This window comes from Malaclemys terrapin, chromosome 2 (assembly GCF_027887155.1).
Source record: "Malaclemys terrapin pileata isolate rMalTer1 chromosome 2, rMalTer1.hap1, whole genome shotgun sequence".
Lineage (NCBI taxonomy): Eukaryota > Metazoa > Chordata > Testudines > Emydidae > Malaclemys > Malaclemys terrapin.
The window spans coordinates 9,436,984-9,456,876 of record NC_071506.1 but is presented as its reverse complement, the minus strand read 5'-3'; the positions used below and the strand labels follow the sequence as shown (position 1 = coordinate 9,456,876).

The window sequence follows — 19,893 nt, the reverse complement described above, 5'->3', positions numbered from 1 at the left end:
ACCTGAACACTACGTAGAGTCACCAGGAAGTTAAACAGCTCCCCTCAGCTTTTTTCCTCCCGTCAATTCCACAACAAGAAATGAGGGGATTACATTTTAAGGTTGCACTAGTCAAACCCATCAAAGTAATAATCTCTTTGCAGGTGAAGATAAGGGATAGGATACGTTACCTACCCCAAGGAAAAGCCTGGGCTACAAAGCGAATCTCTCAAAATCAAAGAGCTCTAGAATTAAAAACCTCCGATAATCATCACTAGGAAGCAACCTGTCCAAGTTCAAAGCTGAAAAGCATCTTTAATTTCGCCAGGCTCCATAACCCAGCTAGGCTAGAGAACTAGCTACTTCGGTTACAATTCATTGAAGGCCTAAACAGGGCTACCCAAACATGCAGTATTGCCAGCAGGACGCAAACGTGTTTACACTGAATGACTGTTTCCCTGGGACCTAATTTAAATAACATCCAGTGAAACATTTGTCAAGAGGAAAAAGGACCAGATTGGTATTACAGATTAAATTGATAGACAAATCTCACATGCAATGGTAACTTTAAAACTTGTTTCTATGTGTAAGTTACTAAGAACTACTGACTGTGTCAGTTTAACAAAGCAGCAGAATCCTTAGAGTATTTTACAATAAAATATTGATGCCAAACTTTAAAACTGTCTAATTAGGTTTGTATTTCACAGGAATGCCAATTTTAGGTGAAACAGCACTGCAATTCTGTTATATGTGAACCCTACTAGACTATATACAGAGATGATAAAACTCACTCCAAGAGTTCAGTGTGAAATATTTCTAACTGATTTCTTCAATAAGGTCTTAAATGCTTCAGTAGTAGTATTCTCCTGTCTGAACACAAAATTCAGAAGTGTTCTAATAAAAAAATATTCACAGGAAGGAAAAAAAAAAAGATTTCTTTTCCTTAACACACTTCAAACAAGAGTCCTGTGCAATTCTGTATACGTGGTGGAATTTCATAGCACTCAATGTAAAAACAGTATATTCACTCCTGTCAGAGACATGAGTACTGCCTAAAATCCTTCAGCTAAGAAGTAAACATATGATGCCATCAGTAATTTATCAACGACATTGGCAAGACGGCCAGTTAGCTTCAACTACACCAGAATATAGATCTTCTCTTAAATACACGTACGATTCAAGTAATTAAAAACGGCTTGTCCTTTTGAAATATATATAACTTTGCTTTTGAAGGACTACTGCAGCATGATTCAGACATGCATTCTAAAGTACTGCAACGATTTAATGAATTTGAGGCAGCAGAAATATTACAACAGTGGTCTGGATTTGCCTGATTGAACCTGTGAACTCGCTGTAGTCTCTTCTATTCCATGTGGAAATGAGTAAATAGAGTTACAAACACTTTCTTATAAAGAAAGGACTGGAAGTTTGGTGGTTTTGTTTATAAAGACACTTTAAAAGGCTGCTGCGTCTGAGTTACGTCTACCCATGGTTTTGGACATTGCTAAAAATTCAGTTACGCATTTAAATTAAAATAGTATCTTTCCTATCACTCGTCACTGAAAGTTTCTTTGCACTGCAGCTATGTCCTGAATCCGGAATTATACATCAGGACAGCAGCTCAAAAGAGCTCCAGCATACAACTCCTACGTAGGGACAGGAACTGAATTACATGCTCCTGGATTGGATTTTAAGGACCAAAACTCTTTCTGACACAGATTTTTATATAACCAGACTATGGCATAAAGTTATAGAGGTAGGCCTTCGGTTTACCTTGTTGTACTGACACAGACTATACTACTGTGATTCCCAACCAGAGGGTTAAAGGATCCTAAAAGTGCAATCAACAACCTCCTTCCCCTCTAAAGAGAATTCTCACATCAATTCCATGAAGGCAACTGAATGAAATTCCCTTCTCCATGGCAGTTTCATCAAAATGAGATGATCAGCTTTAAATACCAAGAGAAAAATTAACCCTAGTAAGTTCAACACACAAAGCTCCCTGCTAAAATTGTCACAGCATGTTCCAATGCCGCTTGTTAAATTCTGCACTCACTGCAAATGCTGATCACCTTCCCAGCTGCTGTTACTTCCATCAGCAGCTAAACCATACACCCAATACCATCAATTTCTGACAAGCAGCAGTACTTGGGAACAGATTTGTTGAACGGTTTGAATAAAAATTGACAGCAGTTCTCTTAAACTGTAGTAATTGCTTTTTTAAAACAAGTAATTGCAAAGAAAAATACTTGGTAGTAATTGCACCCACTAAAATAGGATGAAATCCAAACAAAATGTTAAAAAATTGTAGCTGTCAAACCAAATATTGGGTGTACAGGAAAGAAAAAATAGAAAGGCGTCTATGCATTTGATTCACCTATTACATTAGCAAGATCTGAAATGTTCAGACAAAAAAAATTAGCGAAGCCTAGGGTCAAAATAGCTTTTGTTTTCAATTACAGTCTAAAAATTGCAAGCAACCTTCATTTTTCTAAACTGATAATTGTATACACTGTGAATCAGTCATGACATTTTCAAAAACATGCAAGAACGAACAATGTACCTGCAGATTTATATATTTGAAATGTGTGTTCTTAATTTAAAAAGTGTTCAGAAGTGACAATTTCTAAATGGTAGAGAAAGCAATCAGCATAATAGCTATCTGTTCAACCTATCCTAGGACTACAGAATTTCATCTACGTTTTCGCATGAAAGAGCCATTTTTTTGCTGCAATTTAAGCAAAAAGTAACTATTGAAGAGAGTCAGAATTTTTTTCCTTAAGAATGTCCTCATTCATGCATCTGCATTCATGCACCTGAACTGCTTGGAATGTGTATAAACAACAATGACCAGTTCAAACTATTGACTCGCTTTCCAATTCTGATGAGGCTGCCCCTTTACGTGAGAGCTTTATAGCAGTTGGTTTCTCTGCATCCACACCATTGCTTTCGGTGGTCTCTGGAGGGCTCAATCCTTTCTGTTCTTCCTTTGGGTCCTCTGTGACATCAGGATAAATCACCAAAAATGTAGCGGTTAAAAAGCCCAGGAAGGATCCTACTGATGCCACCATTGGAATAACCTGGACTGTGCCTACTACATCCACCACTCCACCAAGTGCGGAGGCCACCAGGATCTGGGAGATGTAAACCTGGCATGACAGGATAGCACAGTCTATGCCAAATCCTCGCTTTGAGTTTCCAGGGCTGTGGTGAATATACTGAAAGACAAGGAATATACATTAGAAGTCAGGCATCTAAGTGTAAACAATTTTCCCAGACTTCCTGAACCACATCCCCTCCTGGACACACCATCTCTCTACCCAAGGGGGGGGGGGGGAGAAGAGGGAGAATGCTGAATGGTTAAACAGGCAACACTTTCGCTTCTGCTTGAAGATTAAATGGTACACGGAGACTATAAAAATACTACTATCCACACAGCTCCTATTAAGGTCTATCAGCTATCTGGAATCCGTTATTCTGGAGTGATAATTCCTGCTTATTTTGCAGGAGACAGGCCATTAATCACTCCAGTTTAAGGGCCTTTGCCATCACAGTTGGCTCAAAATTAAATTTTATAAGAGGTCATTTTTTAAATGACTTGACCAGTAGAAACTTCAATGATTTTAGACAATGTCGATGAAAACAGATGTGTCCAAAAAGTACTCTTACAGGTTGGAATCCAAACACGGCAGTACTAAGAATCTGAAAGTGAAGTTGACTGCACTTCTGTTGTCCTGACTCATTTCCAGCAGAATCGTTGCACTTACAACCCCAGGTATCGTATCTCCAGACTATTATCAGAACCTCTAACAGGTTTAGAGTACAGCAGATGGTGCTTAAATGGGACAGCTCTGTAGACAGCCTATCCTCCCAATTAAGGAGACAGGTCCTTTAAACAAAAAGGTTGGCCAAGATTTAAGACATAGCAATGAATGAGTGCAATGACTGCATTCATTGCGTCACTTTTTCATCATCACTTGACCACTCCTTTTTCATTAAAAGGCCTGCGCTCATATTTCATATGCATTTAACCCCTTTTACATCATCACTTAGCAACTTGGCATCAAGCTCACGTGTCCCCCCTGACCAGAGTTTATGCTAATTGTGGCCTGATTAAGTAGCAGTCATTGCTGTTCACTATCATAATCTTTTCTCTCGGAGATGCCCCAACCATGCATATATCCCAAGCAAGTGGGTGTGGCAGATCTATTTCGTCACTCACACAATCTAAACAGAGAGGTGCAAGTGAACTGCTGTGATTAAATATTTCACATACCTCTTTAATATCATGGTATTGTCCTAAAAGCGCATAAGGACAGTAGGATATGCTCATAGAGACTATTCCCATAGTGCTGATCATTATCATAGCAACGTACACATTGGGGAACATAGCCATCACTGCAGTTCCAATAGCAAAACCCAGTGTGCCCAGAATGTAGATCACCTTTATACTAAGGTCGTAGTTGTCCAGGTATTTTTGTAGTAAAGCTGCAGAGAATTAAAAACAAAAATCAAATACACATCAGTCTATTGAATTACGTTTTACAATACTCAGTCCTTCAGTCTGACATAACATTTAAGGATTACATGGCACTTTTTATATGGTCAGAGTGTTGAACAAGCACTATTAATCTTCACCGCCTACGTAGGAGGTAGGAACATGTTATCCCCATTTCAAATAAGGGGGAACAGACACAGGTTAAGTGACTTGCCCAAGGCCACAATTCAAGCCTGTGGCAGAGCTGGGACTAGAATTCAGGTGTTGCAGGATTCCAATTCAGTGCTATCATGGTACCACTATATGTGATCAATGGTATTAACTAACATTTTCTGTTAAAGGAAAAAAAAGTGTCCAGATATTTTGAGCAGAGGATAGATTCAGTTCCTAACTCAGAGATATTTACTAAATTACATGCTTTTGATAATTACATAAATAATCCAGCCCCAGAGCCAGACTTCCTTTTGTATTTTAGAATGAGACATCTGGCTGGACTTGCCTGAATAATGAGATGGTCCCAAGGATATTAAATTGTAATTCAGATGTGCATATGCACCCATGTGTGGGCTGCAAAAGGCAGATTTAAAGTAGGTCTAAAGCTCTATATTACAGTATATTTCAAGTGCAAATGGTAGCTCTAAAGTTTATAGGGTGCTTATCTGCCAGAAACTTAACACCAGATTCATGTCTTAAAATGGTGTGTGTGTGTGTGTGTGTGTGTGTGTGTGTGTGTGTAAACTTAACACCAGATTCATGTCTTAGAATGGTGTGTGTATGTGTATACACACACACACACACACACACACACACACACACACACACACACACACACTTACTTTTAACATTTTTGATAGGCATAGTTTTAGTTTTCTGATGGCTGGCTTCCTAAAAGTCACAAGTGTCCTCAGAAGTGGTTTTAGGTTTTAAGTGATTAGAAAGGAGCTGCTCGTATTTCTGCATTTGAGGTACTTTGCCATACAGACACTTGAGGAGCTGCCTTAAGACTCCCATTGGGGGAGGGATAGCTCAGTGGCTTGAGTATTGGCCTGCTAAACCCAGGGTTGTGAGTTCAAACCTTGAGGGGGCCACTTAGGGATCTGGGGCAAAAATCAGTACTTGGTCCTGCTACTGAAGGCAGGGGGCTGGACTCGACCTTTCAAGGTCCCTTCCAGTTCTAGCAGATAAATTGAATTAATGGAGATATCCTAATTATAACATGTGAAATGCATTTGCAAGTTCTCATGCCCCTCCCTCAATCTTGCAAGAACTGATTGGAAGGTGCACTCTGGAGTCTAGAGAAAATTATATTTTTACATTGGAAAAAAATATTTAACATACTGTCCCAGCAGTATCCCACTCACACGATTAGTGAGAAATACTTCATTGCTTGTCGGCATGGAGTCTCTTACCTGAGCAAACAGCAGCAGTCGCAGCATAAATGACCAAGCCCCTGCAGCCCATCTGCACTCCGGCATTGTAGGCATGCAGTTCAGTAGAATTCGAAGGGCCCTGCATGAAACAAAGATTTACCAGCGTATAATCAAAACAGGAGAATTACAAGCAGTTCTGCGTTGGCTACACAGGCTCTTTGCTCACCTTGGGATCCCCTTTAAAGATGACCTGTCCCATGAAATCCGTATAAAACACTGCTTCAGCAATGATGGAAAACCAGGTTAAGAGGTGACAGAGGCAAAGCCTCAGGAGCTCATTGGGCATTTTCAGCATAGACAGCCACAGAAGTCTGACAGTGGTTTCAGTTTCCCCTTCCTCACTCTCAGTGTCTCCACTAGAATTCGTGGTGCCACTCGGATTCCTGTGCCTGTACCTCTGCCGCTGTCTCTTCTGCATGTCGTAGATATCATTCATGCTGCGGGAGGACTTGATCAAGACAATGGCATTGGCCCGTCGGAAACGATAGCGGTGAGAACCTATTTTGCCATAGTAGGAGAAGGTATAAGATGGCTGACGATAGAACATGTGCCGTCGCCTGCGCATGGAGTTTGAAGTACTAGATTGCTTCATGCCAATCCGAGCATGTCCATTGAGATCTTTTGGTAGGGAGCCATTGTCATTTGGGACTTTGGCTTCATTCAAGTGATTATCAAGCAACATCTCCTCTTTTTCATTTTCCCTGAGGAAAGCAGACAGGCGGTTAAATTTGCACTTCAGAAGTTCCTGGCTGGTGCTGAGGGGAGTGTTTGGGTATGAAGGGTCCTGAAAAATGGAGGGCTCAATGTCATGTAGAAACAGCAGCTCTGATTCAATTTCCAGAGTAGCATCTGGCATGTGCAGAACAGAATCGCTCTTACTCCTTACAATGTCCACCTCAAGGAACTCCAGATCAAGGTCCTGCTCTGACTGAACCTCCTCTGGGTACACAGAGGTCCCATAGGGATCTTCCTCGCTAATTACATTCAGTCGATTCAGAGGTGGAAGGCTGCCACTCAGCTTAACACTAGAAAGTGTATCTGCTTCATCTTCAATTCTGTCTTGTTGAGGGTTATACTGCTCTTCTTCAATGCTAAAAAGGTGAAGAGCAACAGAGACAGAGAAAATAATGGCTGCAAAAAAGAAAAGTACTTGTTCTTGAGATTTAAAAAGGTCACCCAAGAAGGTCTGCATCCAGTCCAGCCCTCCTAACATATAGCCAATGGCTCCTCCAAGGCCTGAGGAAGGGGGGAAAAAAAAAAGTTACTATTTTGATGCATGAAAATAAAGAGGTTACATTCAGTCTGACCCTCCAGTCTGATCTCAAACTTAAGTTTCCCTTGAAATACCATCTCATCTAAAGCACTCAAAGGTGATCCAGAAATACACAGAAACAGAAAGTGAGACATGTAGAAGTTTCCACTACTAAGTTTAAGACAATTTCTTGTTTCCTGGGAAGTAGGAGTCTCTGATTACAAGCAAAATATTTTTGAGACTGCCATGAGTTATTTTAAGTGGTGGTGCACTGGAATTCTGGATTTCCCAGCTTTAATTTAATATATATTTCCAGTCAACTCTCAGTCTGGCAATGGGAAGAGGTTGAAGAAATAAAAAGCGGTCAGGCAAATTCTCACAAAATGGAAAATTCATTTTTTAAGTCTACAGCTTTAGATAAAACTCCGAGACCATATGTGATCGGTTAATCCAATGTTATCACATGATAACAAGCTGATGCAATTGACAGAGTACATAATTTCAATACTGCCCTAAACCAGTGGTCCCCAACCTTTTCCATGGGTCAGGCGCTGGACGAATAGCCGCCGAGGACCATGGTCGCCGGACAAGCATCCGCTGAAATGCCGCCGTGAAGCAGCGTCATCAAGAGGCGTCGCTGCTGAAATTTGGCGGCATTTCGTCGGTAACGCTTCCTGACGTTGCTGCTTCTCGGCGGCATTTCAGTAGCTGCTTGTCCGGCGGCCAGTAGGCAGGAGCATATGGATGCCCCGGCGGGCACTGCGGCTCCCACGGGCACCACGTTGGGGACCCCTGCTCTAAACCCACATATTTCTAATGATGTGGTTCATTTACAACTATGGGAAAACCAGAGAGTTTTAATATTAATGTCTTTGAGGGAACTGAAACAAACATCCATTTGGTACGTTACCATACATTTTAAATATACACCACACCCAATTTTCCTTTCAGTTACACTGGTGTACATCCAGATTACTCCACATTTATTTTAGTGGAATAACTCACCGACAACACCATAATGGTGAAACTTGGGTCAGTTTATTATTTTTTGTCTGTCTTTTCTATTTAGATCGGAAGTACTTCAGGGAAGAGAACGTCTTACTACATGTTTGCAGAGCACCCAGTGCAACAGGGCCCTTAATCTTGACTGAGTCCTCCTCTAAGTGCTTTGGTAATACAAATACAGGCAGTCCTAGACTTTATGACGTTCGACTTATGACAAACGGCACTTATGACATTTCTGAATTGACACCCTGATGCAACTTACGACCACTGGTTTCGACTTTACGATGCTCGGTCCCGCAATGGAGTGTATTGCGGGACCGAGTTACGATGTTTCGACTTATGATGCAATTTACAGGAACCAATTGTGTCGTAAGTCCTAGGACTGCCTGTAATCATATGATGCTTTAACACTTGCAAGTGGAGACAGGATATTTTGCCATAGCCAGGGTTCTGCATAGAAAAAGTATCAAGACCCTCCACACTGGGATGGCTAGGATGCAGTATGGACATGAGGAGCAAGTTCAGTGAACATCTACAGCTAATCTTTCAATGAAAGTCAGACAAAGAATGACTTGTCAACTTCATGCGGATACAAAAATTGCAGGAGAGATACAAGTTAACTGCATACCAGCGGAAAAGGCATGGATATTGAGTGCCATGTCTTGTTCTTCACTGTCCACCACATCTAGTAAATAGGCCCGAATTGGCCCCTCTGTTGCATCAGCACAAAAATCCAATACCACCACCCCCAGCACTGTGAGAACTATGCCAATGGGCTGCTTGTCTGGGACATCTCCAATGGCCAGACCTGTGGGGGAAAACACAAGGGAAAAAAAATCTTTAAGCATTTTATCCAAAAGGGGCAAACTGCTCAAAAGCAAGGTTAATCTCCTTAAGAGAAAGGCAGCCAACGCACTTACTGAAAACATTCCTTTACTGAATAAAATGGCCATTTCAGTTCTTTGGCACAGCTTCTTGCATGGTCTGGGGCAGAAGATAAGTTTTTACATTTATGAGAATGACACTTGTTTCTCAAGAGTTTATCTGTTTTAAGCACCTCCGAAAGTATCAGTTACTATTTTTCATTTCTCACACATGTGATCCTCCAAATTCCAAAGGCAGTTTTTGTGAAAGGTAGCCAGGGTAGAGAGGTCAGCACCCACAAAATTACATACCTGGTCAAAATACTGGTTATAAATGCAGTTATACGAGTTTCATTTTTCCCCATTCAATGTTATAGATTGCACCCTTCAATATAGAGCACTCCTAGATGGTTCCGCCGGTGTACGCTACGCTAATGGTGCATTCCAAAAGTGGAAGTGTGCAGAGGCCACTCAAACAATACTGCCCATTTCTCAAAGGCCCGCAATTGCGTCTGTTTTAAAAAGAATCCTATGGAACATACTGAGCATGATGCTATTACATGCATCTCTATTCCCTCGGCAATACTGCAACGGCCCCGCCATAGTGACAAAAGGGTAATAAATTAGGGCTGTCAAGCGATTAAAAAAATTAATCGCGATTAGTTGCACTGTTAAATAATAATATAATACCATTTATTTAAATATTTTGGGAGTTTTCTACAATTTCAATTACAACAGAATACAAATGGTACAGTGCTCACTTTATATTTATTTACAAATCATTACAAATATTAGCACTTTAAAAAAGAAAAGAAATTGTATTTTTCACGTATTCTAGTGCAATCTCGATCATGAAAGAATTCTACATTTGTAAGTTCATGTACACAAAGTAACTATTCAAAAACAATGCAAAACTTTAGAGCCTACAAGTCCACTCAGTCTTATTTCTTGTTCTGCAAATGTAAACAAACTTATTTGTCTGAGTGATTGGCAGGAGAGAATGCTGCCCGCTTCTTGTTTACAATGTCACCTGAAAGGGAGAACAGGCATTCGCATGGCACTGTTGTAGCTGGCATTGCAAGATATTTACATGCCAGATGTGCTAAAGATTCATGTCCCTTCACGCTTCAACCCCCATTCCAGAGGGCATGCGTCCATGCTGATGGCAGGTTCTGCTCGATAACAATCCAAAGCAATGCGGACTCATGCGTGTTCATTTTCATCATCTGTTTCATTCTTTTTTGGTGGTTTGGGTTCTGTAGTTTCTGTATCGGAGTGTGCCTCTTTTAAGACTTCTGAAAGCATGCTCCACACATCGCCCCTCTCAAATTTCAAAAGGCACTTCAGATTCTTAAACCTTGGGTCAAGTGCTGTAACTATCTTTAGAAATCTCACATTGGTACCTTCTTTGCGTTTTGTCAAAACTGCAGCGGAAGTGTTCTTAAAATGAACATGTGCTGAGTCATCATCCGAGACTGCTATAACATGAAATATATGGCAGAATGTGGGTAAAACAGAGCAGGAGACATACAATTCTACCCCAAGGAGTTCAGTCACAAATTTAATTAACACTTTTTTTTTTTTTTTTTTTTTTTATAAAACAAGTGTCATCAGCATGGAAAGCATGTCTTCTGGAATGGTGGCCAAAGCACGAAGGGGCTACAAATGTTTGGCATATCTGGCATGCAAATACCTTGCAATGCCAGCTACAAAAGTCCCATGTGAACGCCTGTTCTCACTTTCTGGTGACATTGTAAATAAGAAGTGGGCAGCAGCATCTCCCATCAATGTAAACAAACTTGTTTGTCTTAGCGATTGGCTGAACAAGTAGGAGGACTGAGTGGACTTGTAGGCTCTAAAGTTTTGCATTGTTTTGTTTTTGAGTGCAGTTATGTAACAAATATATATAAAAAAGACATTTGTAAGTTGCACTTTCACAACAAAGATTGCACTACGGTACTTGTATGAGGTGAATTGAAAAATACTATTTCTTTTATCATTTTTACAGTGCAAATATTTGTAATCAAAATATAAAGTGAGCATTGTACACTTGGTATTCTGTGTTGTAATAGAAATCTATATATTTGAAAGTGTAGAAAAACATCCAAAAATATTTAATACATTTCAATTGGTATTTCATTGTTTAAAAGTGATTAAAACTGCAATTAATTAATTTTTAAAATCGCAATTAATTGGAGTTAATTGCCTGAGTTAACTGCAATTAAGTAATTACTTTAAAAAAGTGTTCTAAAAGTTTGAGAAGACAGAACACTGGATTACATTTTTACTAAATCAATCACCAGAAGATGAAATGTTGCCAAGTAAAAGTTTTAGCTGATGCATTAAGCTATGTTTGCCAATATCAACAGATGCAGACCTAAACTAACATGCAGAGGTAACTTAAATCAGAAGGAGCTTCCTCTTTATCTAGATAAATCTATTAGGAGGCCTGCAGTCAGATGGCTTTCACAAATTTGCAGGGGGAGAAGGAATAGCAGGAGCAGAGAGACAACTAGTGGACAAAGCAACCACCACATCATATATTACCCATTCCTCCAAGCATTAACATTTTCTTGCAGGGACTAAGTCTAAGAAAACTGGTAGAGCAAAGCAATGGAAGTTGCTGATGTCTAATAAGTAGACATGATTTGTTTATTAACAGGAACAGTTTTTATCCCGGGCAAACTGTAGGAAGTTAAAAACGTCACATGGTAGGTCAGTCAGGCTTTGGAAAGGTAAAATGCTGACCCAATGCTCAGTTCGCTTCCTGAAACATTAAGATTTCTGTTAAAAATAGAGCTGCGTCTACCACACAAATAAGAGCAAAAGAGTTATGACTCGGTTCCTTGCTATTGTATCAATCCAAAGGTGATGTAAATGTTTGCCCAAATTTACTTGCTGCTGCCAGTCCCATACTAAATTTCACAAAGATTCTCAGATCCTAGATTAAATCTTGTAGCAGACTATGTTCTAAGCAAACAATTTATTTTTAACAACTTTGATGGGGACTCGGGAAAAATTATTTTCCCACATACAGTTTCTGATAAACAAATATTAACAGTGTTCTGGACATTTTCAATACCAGGACTAAGAAAAGAACAAGAAAAAGTGAAAAGATAATTTTTGAAATAATGCTGGAAACAGGATGTGTTGCCAGATATGCATTAAAGGGAAAATGGAGCACAACAGGAAACATTTCCCTGTGAACAGGTTGCTACAGTTTTCCCATGTCAAGAACTGGCCGAATTCATCTTAGCGTCTGCAAATATGCTGGCAACCACTATTAATGACTAGGTATTACCAGTTACAGCTAGGCTTGCAATACATCTACTCTAGTTTTTAGCACAGGACTGTAATTTTTGAAAGAAGAAACAAAGTTTGGGATAGTTCACATGTTAGAAATCTCAAGACTATATATAAATTTAGTACTAAATATATAAATCAATCGCATGTCATCTGTTTCTTATATAAATATTTTAGATCCAAGACTGTAGCAAAAGAGGAATGCAGGTGATTTCCCCATTATTTACCTATAACAGAGCCATTAAGGAAAAGTGCAACACCAAAGAGGACACCAACGCAGAGAGCAAGAATAAAAGGCCGCCGGCGGCCCCAGCTCAGCGTGCAGCGGTCACTAGCCGAACCTATGAGTGGAGTGAAGATCAGGCCCAGGATCGGGCTAAGGAACCAAGTGAGGCTGTAGTATTGTTCAGGAAGACCTAAAACAAAGACAAAGAGGGTTCACAGATTACATGGTGGGCAATGAACATTTTAGACCTAACTGGATTTTCTAGGTTTATGAAAGGTATAATACATGAACAATACATCTGTCTCTAGTAATCACTCTCCTGAATACACAACTGCATTAGCTTCCCTAACTGGCAGAGAACTCACAGGAGTTAGACAAGTTATAGTTTCAATTTAAAACCACATGCAGCATGAAGATTACACTTAACATATCTGAATGGCTGAAATAAAGGTTATAAAATGAGTAGCATTATTTAGGAGTCGGTGGGGAGAGGTCATTAGTCAATGCCATCCAAAAAAGGCTATTCTGTTAGTGTGTGTATATACACTGATTTGACCCTGTAGGGAGAGCAAAATAGAGGAGTCCGTGTCAGCTGTGTAGGAGTTTAGCAGGATGATTTTTGGACTATACTTGTCCATGGACATATAAAAACAGCAGTGAGCCTTTTGACATGCTTGAAGAATTACCTGTAGGCTACTGCATCTGGTATTTCCCCTTCTTGCAGAACTATTGATAACCAACTGATGCAAGTCTGAGAAAAGCAACATTCAGGGCTAATAAAGCTTTAATATCTTGAGACCTATGCACAGTTTTACAGCCATATAAGTGTTCTGTTTCCCATATAACCTTCACCAAGCAGTATATATTCCCTGTGCTCAGTTTTTGAAAATTGGACTTGTATATAAATATCTTAACGTGTTAAAATGAAACCAGTGCCCTACTCATTGCTGTGCTTATAATTTTGTACCAAAGTGTTTACTCCGGATAAAGTTGAACAATGGACAAAAAGCAATTATTTGATAGCCCTCAGAATGGATAAATAGGTTGTTTCTCTCTAAAACCAAAAGGGTTTTTTGTTTTGCCTTTCTCCTCCTCCCCCCCAAAAAATTGAGTTCTGTGTTCAGGACTGAGGGGGGAAGTGAAATAGGTTTACCTGGGAAAAAGCTAGTGCAAGTGATGAATAACATCTGGAGAAAGACAAGTGAACAGAAGGAAGGAGACCAACAAAAACACAAAACAAACACCAAACCAACCACACAAAGGGGAAAAAGCCTACTACCCACATTTAGTGTGAGTAATACGGTCCTGCAGCCTATAGATGGCTGGAGTGCTTCAGAGCAGGTGTTACTCTTACTGAATGTATGTTCAGAAGTGTTTTCCTTCTTTAATACAGCACTACCTCATATACCCTTTTGACACAATTTGCAACAAAGCAATATGGGCAAAATAGTCCATTGTTTATTGTTTAAGTAGCATAGAGCCTAAAAATGTCAATATTCTACTGCTAAAGAAAAATACTCAATTCAAACCCACAGGTAGTGATCACAACTGTTTGATCTTTACCACGGAGGTCAAGCTGCACTTCATGTTTTCATCCTGTGGATATTAGTTATCTAGTGGGATTATGACAATCATTCAGAAAAACCCATATGGTTGTTCAGGAAAGTCTAATCTCATTGCTATTTAAAGTATCATAAAATCTTGACTAATATGATGACTTGTTCTAGGAGAACTTGGTTTCCCAAGATAGCAGGAAACAGTATGTGGTACAGTAAATAAGCTATAGACACAGAATTTAGTTGTTGCTTACTAAAGAAGGGTATTTCATCCTAAAGACTCTGAATGATGTTCTTAAACTAAGAACCTCTGTGTGATGGGACCAGCTTTTGCCAACTGTAACATGTTCACCACCACAGCTGCTTGGTCCAATATTGGGCTATTAAGTTCATCAGACTGTACTTGGAGCTTTGTCAGGACTTCTGCTACTCGTGGAAAGGCATAAAGAAGCTTTCTTCCCAGTAGATGGAGCAGGCACTCTTTGATAATAGTCCTTTCTTGGAAGAAGCTGAAGACCAGCAGCGTCCTGTTCAACTGACTGGCAGAGATCCACCTCCAACATCCTTCACTAGAAGAGGATCTAGTTTCTCCTTGATGTAGATCCCACTCATATGGCTTAAGTTAGCTTGCAGTTGTGTTCTCCTTCGGTGCTAGCTATGAGATAACTACCAGTGGCCTACGGGACAGAGCTCAGAGAGACATGCCAAGGGAACTACAAATCGATAGGGCTGTGAGACCAAGTGTTCACACCATGGCTCAGGCGGCCACCTGCTGGCTCCTGATTAGCTTTTCTGACAGGCTGATGAAGTCTTGGATATTGGCCATGGGTGGGAAGGCTTTGAGTTGAGCTACACCTAGAAGGGAGCACCAAGATCTTGTGGGACATGTGAAGTTTATCTCCCAGCTTTCAGGGACAATTAGAAGTTAACAGCTCTGATCTTGACTTTCCTCAATCTCTGTTCAGAATACAGCTCTAGCTTGCATCTACACCAGCCAGCTCCCCTCGCTGAGCCGATTACTGGTAGAGCACTGCACACAGTCAGCCAGCAGGGGTGCACTCACAGGAGTAGGTCTTAGGATACAGTCCTGCCTGGGAGCCAGCCTCTGCTTGCACACTGGTTTTATACCAGTGTTCATTCCTTTGGCTTCACTAGTTTACTCCAGTATGAGAGCAGAATCAGGCCCTGGATGTTTAACATGTACCAAGCCAGACCATATAAGATGTTAAACACTTATGCACGCCTCAGCTATTGCACAGGCTGGAGCTAGTTCAATGCAGAAACCAAACTCAGGAGGAGGAAATTCTTCAGCACAACAATGTACAAAGCTCAAAGCCAGACAGGTTTTTAAGTCACTTATGGTTGGATGACTTTTTGCACCCACTACATACCTGCAAGACATAAAAGGAGAAGGAAACGCCCAGCACTGTTTTACTCCCCAGAAATCCCCTTTCGTCAGGTTAGCCCTGCATCAGTGGTTCATGTCATGTGATGCAGCTTGTTATAACAAGTACTACCTTAAAAAGACATCCAGTAATTACAGTTTCATTAACATAACTGGTCTGTGCAGAAGTCACCATGACATGAAACAAGTCAAATGCCACTTTTTGAACATGTGTATGCTGGGAAGAGTTTAAATTTTGAGCTTCAAAACTGGGTAATTTTTGTTTTGGAACATTTATTGACATCTTAGCTCAACTCAGAAAGGCTTAATCTATTTAAGCCAAAGAGAAGGTGTTGCATGCTAACCATACAGCTTCACCAAATAAACACAGCTGAAGACATCCAAAGCTAGCAAAAAGTCAATTACTTACACTGACAATATCAATCTATTTGAAGTCAAAGAATGTACCAGACATGTAGGTACAAAACAGTACATAAAAATTCAGACTTTCCTCTGGTATTCCATCCTTCAGTTAAGAGAAAGGAACTTGATACAGCATTAGCTTGTATATCAATCTTTTCCGATTTGAACTGATCACTCAGGTACAAAATTAAAACCCACTTTTAAACCTTTTCTGTCAGCTGCAATAGAAGTTGCACTTCTCTAAATTCTACAGACAGGGGACTGAATTTGCATGCTTTGAAGCAAGGTTAATGAATTGCAAAGAAAGGTTACTGAACTGTTGCACAAAAGTCACAAGATCTTTTTTTTTAAAACCAATGATTTTATTGCTAGCGTTACTTCTTTCTGTTTACTACTTGCAAGGTTAGCTTGTTTCTGGACATTATGTAAATTACAGAATAGTCAAAAGTCAGGCTAAGCCAAATTGCTGTGATGAAAGTTTACAGTCTTAGTTGCCAAAAGCTAGGCTCCTAAATCCACATATAAGAGGCACTGAAAACTTTAATTTGCAATAGTTTCAGAAGGGGCTTAGTACTTCGGGGGGGGGGGGGGGGGGAGAGAGAGAATAGGCCATTTAGACACCTAAAGTAAATATGGTTTTAGATATCCAACTTTGAAATTTTTCAGCAAACTACTTTTTAGTATCCAGAATATTCTTCTTTAGAAACGTATTATAAAGGCTTGTGCAAAACTTGAGCCACAAGCAAGAGAAAAATTAAGTAGTACAACACCTCCTGTTTTTCTGCAGAGCTGTCAAGGCACCTAAACTTGAATGGGTCAGAGGTAACTTTGTAGAAATGGCTTCTACAGTGATTTGACCATTGTACATTCATTTAGTGGTCGGAAGAAGGGAAACTTCTGACATCTGAGTATAGGCTGCAGCTGCACCTTATCTTGGCTGACTAACACTACCGCTCTCTGCCATTATAGTTCAGCTGCCACATGTGAACCTTGCATCCACCCTGCTGTTTGCAGGTCAGAAGTTTGCAACAGCACATTTCTTCCCACCAAGATTCACAGTGGACGGAGAAAGGCATGTCTGGCTTCTCCAAACATTGAAAGTATGCCTACACTGGGAGGGCACCTCCCAGACTGGACTGACAGGGTGGTGTTTTCAGGGCTCACACTAGTGCATTAAAAATAGCAACATGGACTTTGCAGCTTGGGCTCTCAAGCATGCAGAGGGAGGGGATGGGGATGGGTTTGGGTGCCCGAGCTCCAGCATCACAGCAATGTCCAGACTATGATTTTTAGCACGCTAGTACAAGTCCCACAAACACAAGACTGTTGCCCCAGGTTGTGAGGCTCAATCCCAGATGTAGTATAGACCTATCTTGCCAATTCAGTGTTCGTAATCTCAACAAGCCTCAGCGGTGAGAGACTCCTTAAGACATCTCTCCTAGATGTTCTTCATAAAGCCCAAACTATCTGCATGCCTAAGGGATTTTATTTTTTGAGGAACAGAGAGGAGCACAGTTGGGGGAGGGGGATACTTTCAAAAATAGCATCTTGGTCACTCCAGTAGTGCTAGGTTTTGTATAGCAATAGGCATTTTGTGTTACAGTCAAAAGACAAAAGACTAAAGACACTTTGGGAATATTTCTTGACAAGAGTCTGTTTCTACTTCTATCCTAGCATATGAGTTACTAATAGCAAACCAGTCTGTCACAGTATTTTCACATGTGTGCACACACACATACCATTAGGAGAAAATAAACAGAGGGAATTTGAAACGATGAAACTGAAGTGCCCCAAAAACATTTAGACACTGCATAAATAAAATAAATAAATGGAGATATCCTATCTCCTAGAACTGGAGGGGACCTTGAAAGGTCATTGAGTTCATCCCCCTGCCTTCACTAGCAGGACAAAGTACTGATTTTACCCCAGATCCCTAAGTGGCCCCCTCAAGGATTGAACTCACAACCCTGGGTTTAGCAGGCCAATGCTCAAGCCACTGAGCTATTCCTCCCCACAAAGTAAGGATCAAACATCACAGAGGGGGTAAGAAGGGTGAAAATGATATTACAGATACTTATGAAGGCACATGTGCATCCCCATAGTTCCATTTTTTGCATTCTTCCCTCCCCTTTACAGGCAGGATTAAATAAGGGGAGGGAGATGGCATGAACATGTCCAGCCATAAGGAGAAAATATGAAGGGAGTACCTTCTTTAAGTTTTTGGCACTGACAAATACCCTACTGTGTTGTGCTGGGGAATATTCATTACCACCATCTAGTGGTAAAAAAGGCAGCCACATGGCATTTTAAAAGTGAATTTCATTCAGGTGAAATGTGTCAGATTATTAGCCCTGTAGATTCCAGTTCTCTGCACTCAGAACAGGTACACCGAGGCAGACATTTTGACTGAACTTGGAATGAACTAATCTTTTACAGTGTGGTACTCATCTATTCCCATCCAGTCACTGGTCCTTTCAGCTGAGTCTTGCTAAGGTGACAATTTCTGTCACTTGCTATATTCAGCTGGTAACTGAACTGTAATAAGTTTGTGATTGAGCCGATATGGGCCAAATGAGCTATCAGACAGTAAGCATTTTTAGTCAGATGAGGCTTGAATTGGGGAACCTAGAGGTGAAAGCACCTGCATCCTGTTACCAATCCCATGAGCTGTCTGGTGCTGTCCCTTTATTATAATCCTTTTGCCTGCAATTTTCCACTATTGTGTTTGTCCTGTCAGGGAATAGGATCCAAACTTTATACTTTGTGACCATTAACAGTCATGCACTGAGCTAGGCAACACTTTTAATTGTTTTTGATTTTGCTGTTGACCTCTTGGGGGGCAAAAAGTAATTCAAGTACTGTTATTTAGCAGTGAAAACACACAAATATTGAAGAGGAAAAAAATACCCTGGATAAACAAGCTCTAGTACTGGCCCCATGAGCTGACATTGTGGAGAAGGTTAGAAGTCCTACACAACTCAATGAAAACAACAATTTCATTTCTATTAGCAGCTACCACTGCCACTGAGACCCTTGCAACATGGCATTTCCCAGCAAGCTATAAACAAGCAGGACACTGGCTTCTAGTAAATAAGTTTTTGTTTTTTCCCCCAACAATAGTGGGACCAGCACTGCTCCTGGTTCACAGGAAATGCTTACTGTGTCACCACTAGTCTGAGGGCTGTATGAGGTCACAAGTCACATGCAACAGTTTCTATTCAAAACCTCTTTCTGATAAAGTGCTGGGTGGGGGTGGAGGAGGGGGAATAGTTCCTTGCAAGTATAAAACAAAAGATCGGACATGGGAATAGGAATTTAGCTTATATTTTCACCTGTCAAATCATCATCATCACTTAGATATTTGCTTGTATTCTTGACATAAACCAAAAATCAGAACCAAAGAGAAACAAACATCAGACAAGTATATGTGCACGTAACATAAAAAGCCATTGTGTTTTGCAAATACTATGCATTCTGCACTACTGTCCCTTAATTAAAATATTGAATTTTGCTCAATATTGGTAACAATCCTTTACTTCGTTAAGTTTTCCAGACCACTTGTTACAGACCTTGTATTTTGTTATTGTAACAAACAGTACTAGGACAAAAATCAATAAACATTGTCATAACCTCACCACAAAAATATTTTTCAAGAGCCTGTAAATAAGTGTAAAACCCCTCAATGTCTGCACCTATTCTCATTAGAAGAGAATTTTATAGAGCAGTGTCAGTTTTGTTAATTTCTTCCTCTTTCAGAGGGTTTGGATAAAGAATGGGGCCTTCTGAGAGAAGAAAGCAATTTTACATTAGTGTTTTTATATTCCTTCCCTTTGAATTAGGCAAATATTTTTAATGCTAATTGCCACTCATTCATTATTTCCCCAAAGAAAGTAGGAACATGGAGGCTGCCAGAAGATTGCATGCTCACTCTGGTGAGCATTATTTTCACTAGGAACCTTTATCAGAAACATTAA

At 40.2% G+C, this 19,893-nt stretch overlaps 1 protein-coding gene across 2 annotated transcripts in view; it reads right to left on the bottom strand.

Moving 5' to 3' along the window:
- Positions 1–450: 450 nt before the first annotated feature.
- SLC45A4 (solute carrier family 45 member 4) overlaps positions 451–19,893 on the bottom strand; it is an 86,890-nt gene continuing 67,447 nt past the window's right edge. For both annotated transcript variants that reach the window (XM_054017982.1, XM_054017983.1), the window contains exons 3-8: positions 12,558–12,746; positions 8,793–8,972; positions 6,074–7,143; positions 5,887–5,986; positions 4,256–4,467; positions 451–3,197 (exon numbers count right to left, since the gene is read on the bottom strand). In XM_054017982.1, coding sequence (XP_053873957.1) covers positions 2,835–3,197; positions 4,256–4,467; positions 5,887–5,986; positions 6,074–7,143; positions 8,793–8,972; positions 12,558–12,746 — 2,114 coding nt within the window. In that variant the 3' untranslated portion in view covers positions 451–2,834. The remainder of the gene's footprint in view (positions 3,198–4,255; positions 4,468–5,886; positions 5,987–6,073; positions 7,144–8,792; positions 8,973–12,557; positions 12,747–19,893) is intronic.